Here is an 18,594-nt window from a genome sequence, read left to right on the forward strand (position 1 = left end):
GAGCATCGTCGACACCCCCAGCACCGCCACCGCCGCCCCTGCCACCAGCAGCTCCTCCTCCAAGTACAGAGGTGCCAATGCAGCCGAACCCTCAGCCCGCCGTCAGTGCAAGCCGAGGAGCTTTACTCAGCTCCATTCAAAACTTTCAGAAAGGAACTCTGAAGAAAACACAGACGTGTGACTACAGTGCTCCCAGGATCAGCTGAGGCTACCGGTTACAGCAGGATTGAATTCCCCTTCCCCTTCCTGTGCTGTCTCGGAACAAGGCCCGTCTGCGTGGCGACATTCACCAGCATAGAGCGGCTAACCACACTGTAACTCCGTTTTACCCCTCTTTCAGCTTTCCTTGAGCAGCAGCACTACACTGTGGATTGCGTTGCCATGCTAAGTACTCCCTTCTTTATTTGGTTTTAAGAACTTTTTTCTCTAGCTACACTATCAGGGCTGTATAGCTGAATAAAAATTTGAAAATAGGAACGTCCACGATCCAGGTGAATTAAAGCATTTTTTTTCTAGTTCTGTTTCCCCACTTTTCTTTTCAAATTACAGGAATCTAGTTTTAGTCTGCTGTAAGATTTTTCAGTACTATTCATGTAACTGTAACTCATCTAATTCTTGCTGCATTGAATCAACAGGTTTTGTTTTAGGTAATCCAAAAAAATAAAACGCACCAAACCAACCTTTAAAGTGTACTGCACAGGTGAGGGAACTGGAGAATTAAATCTTATTCCCACCCTATTTGTTGGTGGAGTAAAAAATGCTGTCTCAAATTTGTTTAAATAGACATCCTACCTGCAACTCTAAAGGAAACTTTTTTTAAGTAAGGAAACAGTTGAAATGGGAGTTAATAGGGCACCGGGATATTATTCATGATTTACTTAAATGGGACTTCAAGTTAATTTTACAGCGTAAACTTTATTGAAAGATCCTTTTTGATTTGACTAAAACCTTAAATTGCACTTTAAAGGATTATAGATAATCCATTTTTTAAATTCAGATACATCAGTGTTTGTTACTATGCAGAGAATGTCTGTACAAAGTTTCATGTAACCTGTGATATTCAGTTATTTTTATTAAAATGTTAATGGAATTCCTCCTGCAGTGTGGTGGTGGATGTATTCTGATAGAATTCTGCTTGCAAGCCAGACTTCTAAGAGCCTAATAGCACTTCTGCTACCAGGAAATACCCTGAGAGGTATTCCTGGCTTGTAACTGAAATAGGACCTAAGCTCTTCCGCCTGCTTAAGAGAGGTAAGTATCTCCTCTCCAACAGTTCAGTGGAAAGGCAGCTTTTCCTGACTATAGAGAGCAAGCCATGCTGCAGACTGCTACAGGCAATGCTTACGCTCTTACCAGGACAGTAACAGGAGCTGCTGACCAAAACCTACCTGTCAGGAATAGCCCCTTAGCTAAACCCCGGTACGTGGTTGCAGCTTAAGCAGTTTAAAGCTACCACAACTCTTTCCCAGCTCTTCAGACACAATCTGTGCAACTACTACTTTTGAATAAATAGTTTATTACCCAACTCTGAATAAAATACCTTTTTTTCCCCCATGGAAGAACTATTGTTTGAGCATTCCATTGTTAGTCCCTCTGGCAAGTTTAAAAAAAACTACATAAAAGCAAAAAAATATGAGCAAGTGTTTTATCGCTGTACGTGACAGCTAGTAAAGAATAAATAGATAGTATTTCCCCTTGCATACCGAAGAGGATCAGGATCTTTATTTAAGCTTGTGTGCAGAAGCTTTTCTGTGTGATGAAAGAATACTTTTCGAACTAAGCACATTAGCTATCTCTTAACCCATACCACAGGCCACTTTGTACAGATAGCTGCACTTGCTGAAAGCAAGGCTTTGCTCAACTCCAGTTTGATTCTTCACCATCAATAAGCCTTGCAAAGAGCTCCTAGAGAGCCGTGCAGCGTTCCAGGATTAAATTCAGGGCAAATTCCCCTTTTACTACCTTTTTGCACTCATCCACCATCACAGTCAGTTAAACACAGGTAGTCTGATAATTACAAGCCAAGCAGAAATTCAAGTGTTTTTTTTCTTCCCTATGAATTTTGAATACATGGAGAGATCCTAACCCACCTGTACAGCTGAAGTACACGCTGACTAACAGACAAGCATTACCACATTGTTGCTTATATCAAGTGTGGCTTAGAAGGTAACCCTGTTACACGTAGCCATATAAATATTCTGGGAGATCACTGTACTTTACCGTACAAAAGAATGTAGCTATACAACAAAGTTATGCATACAACTTGCCTTACACCATTAATGCTTTTTAAAGCAGGACTTTAAAACATGTATTTACAACTCAGATATTCAAAGTTTTCTTCACTGCAAATATTATATCCTTCACTTGAGGTATGCAGTTATCTTCTAAAATTTTTGCATAAGGCATAGGAACGTCTGCACCGGTAACACGCACAGCTGGAGCATCCAAGTAGTTAAAGGCAGATCCTGAAACAGAAGACAGGTGTCAGGTTGCTGCACACTATGGTTTTCTGTTAATTCAGTGTTTAAGTCTTAATATACTTTCAACAGTTTTCTTCCCGTAGTTCCAGAGATAGCTGTTCCTGCTTGTTCATCAGCATGCACTACGGTTTAGACAAAAAGTTACCATCCTGCTTCTCACAGTCAGGCTCCTAGGGTAAGGTTTACACCAGAAAGCCAGCTGAATTGACCATATGAACATCATTAGAGCAAGACAGCAACACCTGAGCTCCGACTAAGTTTCTCTTCATCTGGCTTTATCACAAAGTCATCAGAATTTAGACAAGGAAATGAGATCAACTTGCGTATTGCAAATCTCAGTACCTTCCATGATCCTGGCACAGATTTCAGCTCCTACTCCAAACTGTGGCCAACCTCCTTCTACAGTTACAAGGTGGTTTGTCTTTATAACGCTGGCTTCCACCGTTTCGATATCCATTGGTCTAATGGTGCGCAGATTTACCACCTGAAAAAGGCACTGAGTGAGTTTTGCTATGATCTAAGCATATCATTTACTACTGTTTGGGTACGCTGTCCTCTAGCACTTTGATCTATTCTGACTTTGAGGATAAGACCTAAAGTTAGTAATTTCATTAACTTTATCCTAACAGACTCTGCAGAACAGTTTTGGTGGTGCCTGGAAAGTGTCAGGCAGATGAGTCTTGCTATAAATAGATACAACCACGCTGATAGGGAACATCATTGTTCTGCTTATATAGAGAGGCCAATCTGAACATCTTTAGTAGTTCTGCCTTAATTTTGTGCTGAAAACATCAAATGCAGAAACATGTAACACGCATGCTTGGCTTGTTGACTGCTAAGGCACTTAAAATATAATAAGCGTGTAGTTTATAAACTGACATTTTGCAGAGCCTGAACAAGGACACTGCTTGCCTTTTTGTCATAGTCCAGGGAAAGGGAGAAGCAACAGAAACCCCACGCACCTCACATTCTACACCTTCTTTGGCCAGTACAGCAGCTGCTTCCAAACAGTGTCCAACAGGTCTTGAGTGTGACACTAATGTAACATGAGTTCCTAGAAAAGGGTGTTAAAAAAGCAAATAAAGACTTAAAGCTTTTCTCTAAGCCCTAGATTCTTTTCAAGGTAGCGTTAGTATTCTATTGTAAATTTAAGTCCCTTTCATTTAGTTAAAATGTTAAGTGTTCCACACCCGTGCTTAGCATGGAGAGTGGTAGTAGGACTATGTGAAGACACGAACTTTATCTTTTAATTCAGAGATATTTAATAGCTTTTATATATTCCCTTTTGAGCATTTGTATCATTCAGTGGTAAATTATGAACAAAGAGGCTGAAATGCTACAGCGATCTTATTCATTTTTGAAAAAAAACAAAACTAAAGGTGAAGAAAAAAAGTTTCCGTGCCCATCACCTACACTATCCCTGTAGTAAAGAACAAATCTTTTAGAAAGGTGCTGCTTGAAATGAGATACAGGGAATCAGGTAATTTTTCTTTATACAGGGAACAGCACAATTAAGTATACTACGGTACAAAGAGCATTGATATTTGAAACACTTTCCTGCGTCCCATGACAGGAGTCTTTCTCAATAGCTGAATTTTAAAAACAAACAAAGAAACAAACAAACAACAGTCCCCAGGCAGTTCACTTAGTAAGGATACATAAACCATGTTCTTGGCTTACCTTCCCTTTCTATTTTGGCTTTTCCAATTGGAACAACAAAATCCTTTGACTGTGCCTGTTCAGACATTTCAAAGGGAACACCATACAGCAATTCATTTTCCAGCATCACAACTAGAACAAAACATAATTGGATTAACTTGTACTTCTACAAGAAGAGGACTGTGCTTATGAGGAACTGTATTGCAGCAGACTGGCTCAAGATACTAACTCTGTCCAGGCAACAAAGACTTCAGTACATTTGCAGAAACAATAATAATAACAACAACAACATCAAGAGTCTACTCATTGCTACTGAATCATTTTTAAAATTGTCTAAAGTTTATCTTAAACATGATAAGGTATCTAGCTTTTGGTACATGACAGTGATAGGTCTTTACACAAGATTTAAAGAGCTTCGTATGTTTCTTCCTTAAAAAACAAACAACAAAAACTGACAAAATATGAGCTGGGAAGCATATGCTAACAAAGGTAACTGACTTACAAAGCCTTTGTTTTTAAAAAGGTAGACTGTAAAATTTGAGCCTGTACACTCAGCTCCACAAACTAGATCAAAGAAAATGGGAAAGGTCATGACGAAGAACTATTTCCGTAGAATTTCTAGTTTCAGAAATGTTTTAAATTTTGCACACGTACTTGTGAGAAATAAAAACAAAAGTTACCCCGCTTTTGGTTAATGAGATTCTGAATTTATCATCTGAAAAGTGTATATAATCAGACACTATATGTAGGAACGCCTCCTGACTCATCTCCCTCATTTTTAACTCCTTTACGATAGGTCCATAAAGGCATCTTCTAAGCTTTCAGATTGGTACCAAACTAATATTAAAGATAGAACTGGCAACAGCACAAAATCAGAGGCTACTGCTAGCAAGCCAAATGACCACTAGTATCAGCATCAATAGACCTGAGGTGTTTTTAGGTTGAAAAAGATATATATACATATTTTTTTTTCAAAATGAGGCAGAATGACTGCTAGATACCACCGTGATCTGCATTCACCTGGATTATCGTCCCGGATTGCCGCTTTCAGCAGGCCTTTGGCATCTTCTGAGCTCCAAGGACTAACAACTTTGAGTCCCGGGCAGTGCCCGTACCACGCCGCGAAGCACTGCGAGTGCTGGGCAGCCACGCCAGCGGACGCCCCGTTGGGGCCCCGGAAGACGATGGGCACGGGGATGGACCCCGCGGACATGTAGCACGTCTTGGCAGCCGAGTTGATGACCTGATCGATTGCTTGCATGGAGAAGTTAAACGTCATGAACTCGCAGACCGGTCTCAACCCTGCCTATTGAAGTCAGATGAGAGGTTGGTAAGTTAGCAAAAAGCGGTTTATTTTACGGAGTAATTAAGAAGGAATGTGAGTTTACAGACCATGGCGGCGCCGACGGCGATTCCTGTGAAGCCCATCTGCAAAGAAGCAAACGGCGGGTAAGCACGGGGGGCACTGAGCCGACCTCCTAGGCGTGAAACGGGCGAAGCCGTACCTCGGATATGGGGGTGTCGATGATCCTCTTGTCCCCGTACTTCTTCCACAGCCCCCTGGAGATCTGCGGGGCAGCAAAGCGCCGTCAGCCCCCGCGGCTGGGCCCCCACCCCCTCCCCCGGCCCGGTAACGGCGGCCGCTCACCTTGTAGGCACCGTCGTACTGGGCCACCTCCTCCCCGAGCAGGAAAACGCGCTCGTCCCGCTCCAGCTCCTCGTCCAGCGCCTGGTTCAGCGCGTCCCTCACCGTCACCTGCGGGGCGGCACCGACCGGGGGGGCGCCGCGCTCGTACCGCTCCCGGAGCACCGGGACAACCCCCCCCCCCACCCCCCTCCCAGCCCTTCCCCGGGGCTCCCCCTCGGGGGGACGCCGCCCCCTTACCTGTATGGCGGCGGCGGCGGAGAGGCGGAGGCCGCGGCGGGGCTGCTGCAGCAGCAGGCGCCGTGCGGCGGGGCCGTGCTGCGGGAGGCGGCAGCCGAGGGGCGCCAGGAGCCGCAGCGCCCGGCCCGCCGCCATCTTGGCCGTGTCCTCTGCGGGGCGGCGGGAGCAGCGCGGCCCCGCGCCCAGCTCTCGCGAGACCTCCCCTCGCACGGACGCCGGGCGGAGGGAGGCGGCGCCCCGCCCTCACCCGACCGGAGGGGGCGGAGAAAGGGGCGGGGCTTGAGGAAACCACGCCCCCCTCCCGCCCGCCGCCCCGGTCCGCTCCCCCCCGCCCCCGCCCCGCCGCCGCCGCCGCCGCCGCCGCCGGGCCCTGCGCGGAGCCGGGAGCTGCGCCCGTGAGTGCGGGACGGGGCCGGGCCGCGCCGCGGAGCCTTTGGGGGGACCGGGGGGCGCGGGGCTGAGCGCCCCGGGCCGGGGCCGGTGCCCGGTTCGGGCGGGGATGCGGCGGGTGCCCGCTCGGGCCGGGGCAGCCCCGGGGAGCGGGGCGCTGGGGAGAACGGGGGGTGCCGGGGGGGCTCCCGCAGCCCCTCGGGGGGCAGCCCCGGGCCGCTGGGGGCTGCAGGCGGAGCGCGGCGCTCCCGGCACCGGCTGTGCTGAATCACGGCCCCCGGGGGGGTGCAGCCGCCGTGCGCTGCCCCGGTGCAGCCCCGCACCCCCCCCGGTGCGCAGCGCCCCCGGCCCCGGGGCGTCCCCGCGGGGCCAGGCCGGCGGGAGGGGGATCCCCGGGGGGTCGCGGGGCGGGACCGGGACCGGGACCTACCCGGGGTCCCGGGGGCTCGGGGCTCACGGTGGGGCCATTGGGGGGGGGCAGCGGTGGTGAAGGCTGAGCGCTGACCTGAGGAGCTCAAGGCTGAGCGAGGCTGCACTAAACCACGGCAGTCACCGTGCCTTGGCGTGGGGAGGGTGAGGGATGCTCCCCCGGTGAAGGCGGCCGCTGTGTTAGCAGAAGTCTTGCAACCGCTGGCTTCACAACCCGCTGCCTCCGTGCCCCGGGCAGCTCCGTGCTGTATCATCGCGCCTCTGCGCTGCCGCCTGCTCCCCGGCCGTGCAGGGCTGGGGGGGACGGGCACTGCTGGCTCCAGCCCAGTTTTTGGTAGTTCAGGTGGGTCGCTGATAGCGATTTACAGTAAAAACTTGCCTTCAGGTTTGAAGAGGGGCTCAGGAATAGAAGGGTTGTCCACTGACTGCGTAGCCGTGCTGGGAGCAGGAGTTGTGTTTTCTCATCTTTGGGGATCCAAATGTCAGGGGCTACGAGCTCAGCAAGTGGGCGAGTAGCTCGAAATACCACGTGTATTTATCCGTATAAATGCACTGCTAGGTTTGTACAGCTCCTGTCAACTTAATGTTGATCCTGAAACCTGCAATACCAACTGAGGTTAAACACTTTGTATAGACATTGAATAGTTTGTGTTGTAATTTTGCTACCAAACTGTCCATTAAAGACCAATGCTCCAAGCAAATCCTTCAGTTCATATCTTGGAGAAAACTAGCTGAAAAGCATTCAGGACAGTTCAAGTGGCACATGCCTCTCGACTTTTAACTGCTAGGTACGTTTCTCCTCCTTGGTGTAGCTGTGTATGATGGTACAAACGCTACGACTTTCTCCAGGTGCAGCGTGTAGCCTGTGGCCATGACCAAGTGTGGTTGACGTCCGTGGTCCCAGCAGTGAAAACGCTTCCCAGTGCTGCTGGCATCCCCTGGGTCCGTCCCGGACGTGTGCGTGTCGGTTCGCAGATGCAGACCTTCAGCTGCCTCTCATTTGCTTTCTCTGAATCTCAGCTTGCAAAATGGTTGCACGTTAGTAGCTCTGTTCCTGGGAGAAGCCCTGCTGAAGTTAATGGGACTACCTGTTGCAGTAATGTTGCTAGTAAATAGCCTTGTAATCCTCTGAGTCATAAAATATTAAATAAGAGTGAGCGTTTTATGAATGCAGGTATCCAATTTGGTGCATGTACTATAAAACGATGACTTGGGTGCTTTTCTTCGAAGGTACTTGCCTCTCATTGCTAATTTCTAGCTCTGGATGTGCTTGGTGCAGGGCTATGACAGCCCCGATGACCCTGGTAACGCTGCATGTCTTCTCCCCACTCGCAGAAAAAGCTTGATGAAAGCACGGCTGTAGGTTGACACGATCGATGCGCTCCTGCTCTCACCAAAGAGCGATGCCCTTAAACGGTGTCAGCAGCTTGTCCGGCTGAGGTTCATCCCACACGGGTATTCCTGGCGGTTATTAAAGGCAGGCTGTCCTGGGCTGCATCCATGTGTCGCCTGCTTGTTGCGGTGGGGATGGTTTCTCTGCCTGGTTTCTGCCTGGTGGCTGTGTGCTGTGTGACCCGGACCAGCGCTGGCTGGGGGCCGCCGGTCCTGGGGTGGAGATGGAGTGAGCGTCTGCCCGCCCACACCCGTGCATCGCCTTGTTTCGTTCAGGAGGAATTTGGAGCATTGTTGAAAGGCAAATTGTGAATTCCCCACCCTTGTTGTGATGTGGTTTGCTTGTCCTTATCTCAGGTGGTACCCGAACAGCGCTATTTTTGCCTGTGAAGTTGTCTGGAAATGCAGAGCTCCCCGGCTGGTGTGGGGAGCAGCGGGTAGCTGTGGTCACGTTCAGGCATTTTAGGATGGCCTCCTTGTGTCATCGTTTGTGCTGCGCGTTTTGCTCCATGGTGAGCTTTGCCAGGTGGGTCTGTGCGTGCCTGGCGATTCTTGATCCTTACAGAAAGGTCGGTGAGACTTCTCATTGCCACTTCTGTGTTGAGGGCTGGGTTTGTTTCAGCTAATTGCTCTCGTAACTTACTTACTGTGGTGCTACGTAGCAATACTGTGATCAAAGATCAGTTCATGATCAGAAAGTTGCCGTCATACAGGCAATTGAATCTGTTTCTTTCACTGAACAGTCATTGATGGGAAAAAAAAAGTCTTGATTCATCTGTACTTGGGACTCTGTGAAGTTCCTGGATGGCTGAATTATTTCATCTTCAAGTGAGTGTTTTTCTTGAAAATGAGATACCTAGGCTGGTCTCTCCTATGATTTTAATGCATCTGCACGCTATACTGATGTACATGACCAGGGGAACAGCTATAAGTACGCGTTCCTTAAAGGAGGGGAAAAAACCCCAAACCAGAAACTGGAATGTGAAGGGTCTGGGCTATTGATAAAAGCTAATGAGCTGTACTCGAGTGACAATTCAAAATAGAGAAAACCTGAACGACTTCAAAAAAATAATTACAGACATTGGCAAAAGAGCTCGCATTCCAGGTTTATCTACTGGTGGGGGTGTGTGATTTAGTATACTTTCTTGAGGCATGCTCCATCGCTAATTTGTAAAAATAGGATCCTGGTATGACTCGTTCTGTACCTTAATTCCTTAGTCTTCTGTTGTCTGACCTCATGATTTTCATGCAGTGGTTTTGTGTTTTCTTCTCTTGATATACCTCAGGTGTAGCTGAGGCTGTGCCCGTGCTGCTGCCCCCCAGGCCTGGCCTGTGGAGACTGCTGCGGGCAGGGCAGCGGAGCCCAGAGCAGGTCGCGCCGCGTTGTTCTGTGGAGGATGGCAGAACTTGCCTCGTTTTCTAGGAGTGAGAAGGGCAACGGTTGGGAATTAACCGTGAACCGTTCATTTTTTGAGAATGTAGGGCCCTGTCTCAGCTAAATCCTCCAGCTGCTTTTAGCTGTGTCCGTGCGCTGAAGTTTGCTGGTACCGGGGATGGGAGCAGAAGCCTTGGTAGCTGTGTTGTCTTTAAGATGTAAAAATAAACAAAACTGCAAAGCTGCACCCTACTTAAAACAGGCTGACCTAAATTTTCAGCAGTTCTAGCAGAGACGCAGATTCTGGGTAGGGAATTTAGGCTTACTGACAGCTGGCTTCTCTACTGGGGTGTCCTTTGGCGTGGTCAGCAGGCCACCTTTGGAAAGCCTCCGCTGGTGCCTGGGCTCATTCACGGCCCCTGCCTTGAGCTGCAGGAGCCGGGCTGTGGATTTTTCTTGCCGTGCTTCTGTGGAGAGAGTCCCCTTGTTATGCAAGTCAGCGGTTCAGCATCTTCTGGGAAGTTACAGTGTGAACCACTTCTCAAATTACTTTCGTTGGAGCGTAGTTAAAAGGATGTTTGATGTCCTCTTGCTTGTCCCTAAAGAGATTTCTTTCGAGAGCGTGTGTCTGTGCAGTCCATTCGTGCGCTTTCTTTGTAGATTAATGTTCTTGCTATCAATTGCAGTTCTCCACTATTGAATTATTAATTCTGCAGTGAGAATTTTTTTTCTTGCTGTTCATTCTTTCACGCTTGATTTATTCTTCTGCACAGTTTGAAACTGGAGCACGGGAATTTTGACTGGCGTTCATGGATCACGTGCATGACCCCAACGGCAAATAAGCAAACATTTTTAATTGGGAAAAGGACACTTGTCTTTCAAAGTGCTCAGTTTTCCAGGTGAAAAGTAGTCCGTTTGTAAATGTAAATTATCCTCAGAGGCACGTTGCGTGTTGTTTAACAAATCTGGGATGGTCAGAACAGCCAGCAGAGTGGCTCTCCGTGTGCTCTGGAGGCAGTCCTGTGGTAGCGTGGAGGGAGACGCAGGGAAAAGCTCGTTTGCAGATTCTGCTTCTAATGTGGCTTTGTAGCTGAATGCTCTCCTGGCAGAGAGCCTGCCTTTGATTAGAAAGCATTCCCCTTGGTTGTTCTTGTAGATACTTAGTCTGCCATGTTTTGTTGTTTGTTTTGTGTTTTTGTGTGTGCTTTCTCCTGCAGGGAGATAATAGGAGGTGAGCTGCATATCCTTTCGACAACCTTCTGTTAAACTTGGAGTACCACGGCTCAAGCAATTGAACAGATGGATAATGGAGACTGGGGATATATGGTAAGCGATCCCGTGTAGATGTGTGTGCTGAGCTGCACGACTGGGCTTTCAAGATCTCGAGGTAGGAATCCTTGCAGATCTGTCTTGTGTAGATCCAGAGTTTCAGTTATGTGAGAAGAAGAACTGCGTGTTAGAGGATCTAACTGGAGTGCTTCCCCTCACATGCTGTTTGTGGGGAGTGCTCCTGTTCGTATTTCCTAGCAAAAATCAGTGAGTACTTAACTGACCGTTAAGCTTGTTGTTGCCATTTTCCTAACACACAAAACCTGAAAATAGTTTATGCTTCTTGCATATAATTTTAAGGACTTCATCATGTTATTTATAAGGAAAAATATTTTTCCTTTAAATCCTGTCCTAAACCAGACAAATGCATCTTATTTTTCTCCTCTTCTCATTCTCTAAACATTCTGCTGCCATGCATATGTCTCTTTTTCTCTGGCTGGCCTCAGTCCTGATTGTTAGGATTGGTGGCCAGATGGGATTCATGTTCCTTTCTCTCTTGCTTCCTCATGTGCTATCTGGAAGCTGATGCAGACTGGCTTGGTGCTCTGCCCCCTCTTCTATGCAGCATGCTCATTTTCAAATAAACATTTCTTTTGAGAGTTAAAAGCTGGAAGATTTTTGTTTGCTTGTTTTAATGATGCCTCTTAACCAATGCATCGATTACTTTGATTGTGAGCTCTCGGTCTTGGGCCTAAACTTGCACTGTCTTCCTCTTTTGAGGGAGAAAAAGAGGCTTAAGACTTGTTCAGCTCATTTTTGTTGTTGTTGTTCTTCCTCTTGAACGAGTGACAGATTTTGAAAGTAAGGAGCACTGATGGACCTCATTCAGATTAACGTGTTCTTCAGGAAATGTCTCTGTTTTCATTTCCCCATCTGTAAAATAGGAAAAAACCCTTGTTGTTCAAATGCAAAACTTAATTCTGTGACAGTACCCCAGTTAAGATTTCTAAAGCATTCTGGAAATGTGCTTTCTGAATGTTAAGTGTGATCCTGTCTAGGTGCCGGCTGTGCCTTGTTGCTGGGTGGCTTGGATTTGCTCAGGTTTGAACACCGCTTAAAGGCTCCAAATGGGAGAAGCGAGATTCTTCCTGGAGCCTGCAGTTCTCAAACAGCATTTGCCGTGTGTGTTGGTGAGGTGATTAAGTCTTCTCGCCGTGGCTTGACAAACTCTGCACTTTCTCTCTTTCTAGATGACTGATCCAGTCACGCTAAATGTGGGCGGACACATGTATACGACATCCCTCACCACTCTAACGAGATATCCTGACTCGATGCTTGGGGCCATGTTCAGGGGAGACTTCCCCACCGCCAGGGACTCTCAGGGCAATTACTTCATTGACAGGGATGGACCACTTTTCCGTTACGTTCTTAACTTTTTAAGGACCTCAGAGCTAACTTTGCCACTGGACTTCAAGGAGTTTGACCTGCTTCGGAAGGAGGCGGACTTCTATCAGATCGAACCGCTCATTCAGTGTCTCAATGACCCCAAGCCTCTGTATCCTGTGGATACCTTCGAGGAGGTGGTGGAGCTGTCCAGCACCCGCAAGCTGTCCAAGTACTCCAACCCGGTGGCTGTAATCATCACGCAGCTCACTATCACCACAAAAGTCCATTCCTTACTGGAGGGCATTTCAAACCACTTCACCAAGTGGAATAAGCATATGATGGACACCAGGGACTGTCAGGTTTCCTTCACTTTTGGGCCTTGTGACTACCACCAAGAAGTGTCGCTCCGAGTCCATCTGATGGAGTACATCACAAAGCAAGGCTTCACGATCAGGAATACCAGAGTTCATCATATGAGCGAGCGTGCCAATGAAAACACAGTGGAGCATAACTGGACTTTCTGTAGACTGGCACGGAAAACAGATGACTGATTCTGACTCCGCAGGAGCCATTTCAGTGATTAGCAACTTAATTGAACAGTAAACCCAAGAGAGCCTGGATTTTGACTAAAGCAACAATGTGGTCTTTTTTTATACGAGTATTTATTGTTTATCATTAAGGACTGGAGGAGTTTCATTCTCTAGCAGCTCTGTCCTTTTGTCCTGTCCAGAAAAAAAAATGCATGTGCCTGTTCAGTCAAGACACCTTTTTGTTTGAAAGAGGGAGTCTGAAGAATTAGTACAATAGGGTATTTTGTGTCATTAACACAATTCTCTGACGCAACTTAAAGTGCTAAAATTACCTCTGTTTAAACGGTTTCTAATCCATCTAATGCTACACCACTGGGAGCAAGAAACAAACAGAATTTAAGAGGCAGATGGGGAGAAGCTGCTATCATGTAGACTAATTTAGTTTTTAAATCAATAAACAGTATTGTAATATTCTGCAAAAACAAATCCCACCCTTTAAAAGTACTTGATAAGTACAGTTTCTTACAGTTATGACAACTGTTTCTTTCTATGCATATAAATCAAGCAACCAAATATTATCTGTAGCCATGGAAATATGATTAGAAATATTTATATTGGATTCTGAGTGCAAAATGTCCCTGTGGTAGAATTCTTATTTTTAATGCCTGGTGCAATATTACTCCCAAGTGTAATGCCTGCCAGTAAGAAGCTAATAAAAATGTGAAATACAGAATACTATTTTGTATTTTGTTTGTCTTCTAGAACTCTAGTGCTTTATAAAACCACCAAAGCATGTTATTTGGTGCTTCAGAGTAGTGCAGATGCTCTGGTAGGGCTCCGTTCTCCTCTGTTACTGACATACTTTCTTCCTTTTTATCTTAATCAGTTGATCCAGCTGTCCTCATTACAGAAAAAAAATCTTACGTTTGGAAAACTATGCGCTTTGACCAACAGAAAGATGGCAAGTATTTGTACGGACTACAGGGATGGGGATAGAGGGAACACAGAGACTAAATACTTGTAGCTACTAGTCAGTGTTACCCAATTTCAGTGATTTATCTAATAGCTGTGGATATCATATATACATGATTCTGTATTTTAACTGAAGTACTGTTTCTGATGCTGTTTGATTCAAGGCACTCAGTTTCTGTGTTCTTTCCTAATTTCATGTAGTCATTTCTGCTTCTCTTGGGCACTTGGTCACCATTACTTGTAGAATTTCTGGTTACGCTCTAACTTGAATGCTGTTGGGAGTAGAGTTGATGTTTGTTTTGACTGAATGGATCATGTTCTCCTGTGACGTTCTTGTCACAAGTGTTTATTACCACAGCTGCTTTGATTTCTGGGCTGTGTGGACTGCTGTGATATCTGGGCTCTTTGGGGACCTAAAATGGGGGTCTGGAGTTTTGTGGCTGTTGCTGGCTCGTGAAGCCTGGAACCTTGCATCCCAGCTCTCAATCAGGCTTGTCTCAGTGTGTATTCCTCTGTCATGCTTTGTCTCCCCTCTTCATACGTTGTAGGGATTTTGACTTTTGTAGCAAGTGATAGTAAGAGCTTCATTCTTCCAGAGGTGGAAAAGAAAAGCTGAACTGATGAAGCTCAGGAAAAATAGTTGTTTCCTGCCTGCAACATATGGTAAGAAATATCTGTGTTAGCTGTTGAATTATAATCACAAGGTCTTCTTTGCAAAACTTCATTTACGAGCAAGTTAATGATGGGCCTGGAACAACCTGGCTTTTCATAATTATGAAGTATAATAACTAGAGAAGTGGTATTCCAAATAATACACTTTATTGGAATCCAAGATTTATCAAAAGACAGTATGAGCAGCTCTATTAATGGGAAAGTAAATTCTGCAGATAGGAGTTGATATCGGCTTTGTCTGAATCTTCATTAGCAAGAAATACTTAACTGCTGAGCAAGTTAAGAGCTTTTTACATTGTTGAAACAAGTGCATTTTCTAGCGTGCTTCCTGATATAAAAGAGTAAGTTGTTCCTAGAAACCAAGGACCATAATTTTACATTCCTTAGGTTTTTCACTAAAGATTGCTGGTATTTTTTTTTCTGAAGACACTGTACAGTTAAAAAACTGAGGCTGAGCTCATCGTCTTTTTTTCCTTAATCTACATGTAGTAGATTTAAAAAAAGAATAAGACAAATGGTTCAGTTTCTGATGCTATCTGAACATTTCAGTTAGAAAACAGAAAAACCAACGCTATTTCTGACTAGACTGCTTCATAAAAGTGGGTACCACTCACAGTTGTTTGGCTTCTGTCTGATTAAATGCAAATGGCTGGCTAAGAATCATGTTTCATACTTGTAGCAATTGCAAATAAGGAACTGATGATTTATCTCTGATTAGCTAATGTTGATGCTTCAGAAATGAACTGCCGCACAAAGAGCGGGAAGAATGGTGTGCCCTTCATTTGGACCATGGTCTTCATAATTTCGATAGCTTGTTGTGAAGAAGTGGCCGCAAATACTTTTCATAGGCTGGGCTTATCTGTTTGGAAAGAGAATGCAGCATGGAATTAATGGTAGTTAAGGAAAAAAAAATTATAACCTCTTCCCGTTTCTTAAGACTGATCTCTGAAATGCAGAAACTGGACTATGTATATATATATACGTATATAAAAAATCTACTTCAGGTATGTGCAGGATCTTTCCCCATCAAGTGCACTGTCCTTCATAACCAGTACACAGTAGGTCTCATATCAAATGGGACAGCATACTATTTAACTTCAAAAAATGTGCTTGAACTTGAATGTTTGCTAAAGGCAAGTTTTCTGTTCAGCTGTAGACTTTCAAAGGGATTGCTGATTACAACAGTAAAAGTTTCACTTAAGGCAAAATGAGTTTTCAAATAGCAATAGCCATTTGCATCATGCAGGATTTTACATTTCTACACAATATGGATGAATGAAGAAGTGAAAGTAAAATGCTAAAGATGAAGGGTAAAATTGCCTTAACATTTATAGTCTTTTTGGTTAAACATATTATTAAAAGAATTAAGTATTGCACCTGTAAAAGTACCAGTGAATGGAAAATACCCTGCAGTTAGATAGAGTTGTGCCATAATATTAACCATGTAAACAGACTGTTGTTTTAGCTTATTTTGTACAACGTTACATCAGTGTCATAACCTTAAAAACAAAAACCACACCGGTAGCATGACAGTCCAGCTCCCTTGTACAAGTGCTAGTACTTTGCGTCCTGTAACTCATCACCATATTGTAGTTGCCCCTCTATCCCACGAGCTGTTGCATCTCTGAGCTAAGACCGTAGGTGGCATAATTGGAGTATCGCAGTTCACTGTTCAGAGCGAGATACTGAGGATTAAGAGGTCTTTTGCCATTTAACTTTTATCTGTATAGCCTTGATTAAAAGAAAAGCAAATGATTTCTGCTCTGGCTAATAGAGAATTTGCTAGGCTGTAATCCAGCAGCTGTACCTGCTGGTTGGTGGGTGACTTCTGAGCCCACTCGTAAAGCCGTTGGTAAACGTTTCCATCATAACTGCCGAGTGCAGAATTCAAGCTCTTGTCTGTGAAGTCAAAAGCATCCACTAGTGGAACAGCATCCTTCCTAAGGAGTAGAGGAAAGGCATTCGTATTAGTCAAGTAGGTATTGCTTTGTAAGGGAGGAAAATAAACTGAATGTTGGTTGTCCACGTTCCTTGGTCTAAAACGCTTGTGGTGGTTTTCCTTTTGCCTAGTCTATAGGGAAAATGCTGCTTGTTTTGATTCCTCAGAGGCATGTTCTGTTAAAGCCCTGAGTTAAGTCTTAAGCTTATCACCACTTCAATTCTGTGATTAATCCTGAAAATACTTGCTTTGGAGCATTGTGGTAAGTTAAAACCTTAGCATACCTCGGAAGTCACCTAGTAATAAATAGTGTCAAGTGGATGCATCTGATCTGGATGTAGTCAGAATTGTTTGGGTACCAGTTACAAGTCACCAATGGCAACAGGCTGTATTAGCTGCAGCTTAAGCAGGTTTTGCACTGTATGAGCGGTTCCTGTAGCTGCTTCCTGCCAGTGCTGTTTTGACTACATATTTTCTTGCTTTTGCTCTGCCGCAAATGGTATATTCAGGATTTCTTGATTTATAACTCACAATTTCATTTTACAGGACTTTAATTTAGTGATGGCAGCGGAGCTGGACCCTTATATTTTTTTTGCTGTGAAAATGAGCTCTGTGTAGATGTTTCAGTGAATTTCTAATGCTGCCAGGCAATGAAAATAAAAACCGGGTGAGGTGAATTGACTCTGGAAATGTTGCCATAGGTACAGCAGTACCATTTTATATTTATTGCAGGGACAAACTGAATGGCTGTGTAACTCCTCTTGAGCTGGAGTGGCTCACCGAATGACACCCAGGAGGTCCAGGTATGACGCTGTGATCATGTCCATTTGAGCTCCAGATATGTATCCATCATGCAGAAAGAGTCCTGCGTTTGAGAAGATACCGTGTAATGCATACAGATCACAGAGATGTTTCATAATCTTCTGGATGCCAGCCTTGTTCTCAAGTTTTTCCACAGTCTCTACAAAGTTTTTCACAGTGATGTAGTGGCAGTGAGCCTGGAAAACAAATACAATCAACAGTGAATGCACCTCTAAACACTTCTAAGTAGGCCAAGTGACTCAAACATTCTTGCAAAGAATATAAAACCTTTTCATTTCCCTGGCACTTTACCAGTCTGTATTCTTTGTCTGCTGGTTGACTAGGCCTTTTGCATTCATGCCTTACTGCTACAGTAGAGGAGAGAAATTGGGGGTATAAACAGTCAGCACTAGTATTTGTAAACTCTAGAAAACTGCTTCAGAAATCATGGTGGTACCTCACATATTTGTGATGAATACTCCAAAGAGTTTGTATGATGGAAACCCACTGAAATGTGCTTGTGTTAATTTCTAGCAAGTGAATGTTGGTTATATACAGCAGAAGAAACTCCTGTTGGGCTCATGGTACATTGGGTTCAGTGGCTATACAGCTTCAGCTCTGAAAACATCCCTTGCTGTTGGAGTAACATCCAAACTTACCTCTTGCTCTTGTTGTTTTAAATAAACTAATAATTTCGGGGTGAGACAGGAGCAGATTGTCTGCTGACTTGCAGAAATACCATCTCAGCACAGCTGAGCTCCAGAGTAAGTGAAAGAGGATGACTCCACCTGTTTGAGGGGGTGACTCTTGTTATGTTGACATTCCTCTGGGTGGTTAGTGGTGTTGGTATCTGCGTGGTTTCACTCCTCCGTTGTACAGTTCTCCTCCCCGGTGTGGGTGTATCCAAGGCACACCTGTGTTGCAGCTCCTCCTAACAGCATGGTCAAGCAGTGTGGAGGTCAGTGTGGCCTGCAGAACCTGCCTGAGAAACTGGGTGTCTACTCAAGCAATTAGAGTGTGTGGAGTCTGCAGCAAAGCCGTAACTGGTGTCTGAGCCACCTGGCTGAGAGCTGGCAGGCAGTTGTTCATATGGCAGTAGTGTGGGTGAGGCTCCAGAGAAGGTGTGGAATAAGTAGTAAATACAGAAGTGCCCCAAGAAGACAGCAGGCTGTCAAGGTTTTAAAGCTATGGGAAAGATAAGGTTTTTGGGCAACTCTTATTCTCCCTGAAGATATCTAAGAAGCTCTGGGGGCCTGGATCCTGTTTTCTGAGAAGCCTAGCAGCACAGCTATCACTTAAAATATAACAGCTAGGCATGTGTGTATGTTAAGCTCTTTGGAAACTGTTTCCTTCTGTCTAGCCTTGTGCCTAGGTTCTTCTCCTTCTCCATCAAGAGAGCCAGATTCCTCTTCTGA

The 18,594-nt window shown here is 45.3% G+C and overlaps 4 protein-coding genes across 16 annotated transcripts in view; 2 read left to right on the top strand and 2 right to left on the bottom strand.

The window, feature by feature from the left end:
- PXK (PX domain containing serine/threonine kinase like) overlaps positions 1–1,087 on the top strand; it is a 37,610-nt gene extending 36,523 nt beyond the window's left edge. For 4 of the 8 annotated variants that reach the window (XM_083796259.1, XM_083796260.1, XM_083796257.1 and 1 more), the window contains one exon: positions 1–1,087. In XM_083796259.1, the coding sequence (XP_083652385.1) occupies positions 1–206 (206 nt within the window). In that variant the 3' untranslated portion in view covers positions 207–1,087. The other 4 variants (XM_083796261.1, XM_083796262.1, XM_083796264.1 and 1 more) reach the window with 2 other exon arrangements.
- PDHB (pyruvate dehydrogenase E1 subunit beta) lies at positions 896–6,253 on the bottom strand. Its single transcript, XM_083796271.1, has 9 exons — positions 6,025–6,253; positions 5,788–5,895; positions 5,645–5,707; positions 5,532–5,567; positions 5,160–5,445; positions 4,161–4,271; positions 3,443–3,534; positions 2,823–2,964; positions 896–2,465 (listed from the first exon to the last, which is right to left on the bottom strand). Exons 1-9 carry the CDS (start codon positions 6,157–6,159, stop codon positions 2,320–2,322), a joined length of 1,119 nt encoding a protein of 372 aa, XP_083652397.1. The 5' UTR covers positions 6,160–6,253; the 3' UTR covers positions 896–2,319.
- KCTD6 (potassium channel tetramerization domain containing 6) lies at positions 5,467–15,301 on the top strand. 4 transcript variants are annotated; one of them, XM_083796275.1, is made up of 3 exons: positions 5,467–5,588; positions 10,828–10,936; positions 12,130–15,301. In XM_083796275.1, exons 2-3 carry the CDS (start codon positions 10,910–10,912, stop codon positions 12,814–12,816), a joined length of 714 nt encoding a protein of 237 aa, XP_083652401.1. In that variant the 5' UTR covers positions 5,467–5,588; positions 10,828–10,909; the 3' UTR covers positions 12,817–15,301. The 4 variants fall into 4 exon arrangements, with proteins under 4 accessions (XP_083652401.1, XP_083652399.1, XP_083652402.1 ...); XM_083796273.1 differs by lacking the exon at positions 5,467–5,588 and adding an exon at positions 6,293–6,419; XM_083796276.1 differs by lacking the exon at positions 5,467–5,588 and adding an exon at positions 6,791–10,509.
- ACOX2 (acyl-CoA oxidase 2) overlaps positions 14,565–18,594 on the bottom strand; it is an 18,023-nt gene continuing 13,993 nt past the window's right edge. For 2 of the 3 annotated variants that reach the window (XM_083796255.1, XM_083796256.1), the window contains exons 13-15: positions 17,159–17,376; positions 16,247–16,379; positions 14,565–15,298 (exon numbers count right to left, since the gene is read on the bottom strand). In XM_083796255.1, coding sequence (XP_083652381.1) covers positions 15,236–15,298; positions 16,247–16,379; positions 17,159–17,376 — 414 coding nt within the window. In that variant the 3' untranslated portion in view covers positions 14,565–15,235. Of the gene's footprint in view, positions 15,299–16,246; positions 16,380–17,158; positions 17,377–17,967; positions 18,111–18,594 lie in introns of all 3 variants that reach the window. The other variant, XR_014571688.1, reaches the window with a different exon arrangement.

Source organism: Anser anser (genome assembly GCF_964211835.1).
Source record: "Anser anser genome assembly, chromosome: 12".
Taxonomy (NCBI): Eukaryota; Metazoa; Chordata; class Aves; order Anseriformes; family Anatidae; genus Anser; species Anser anser.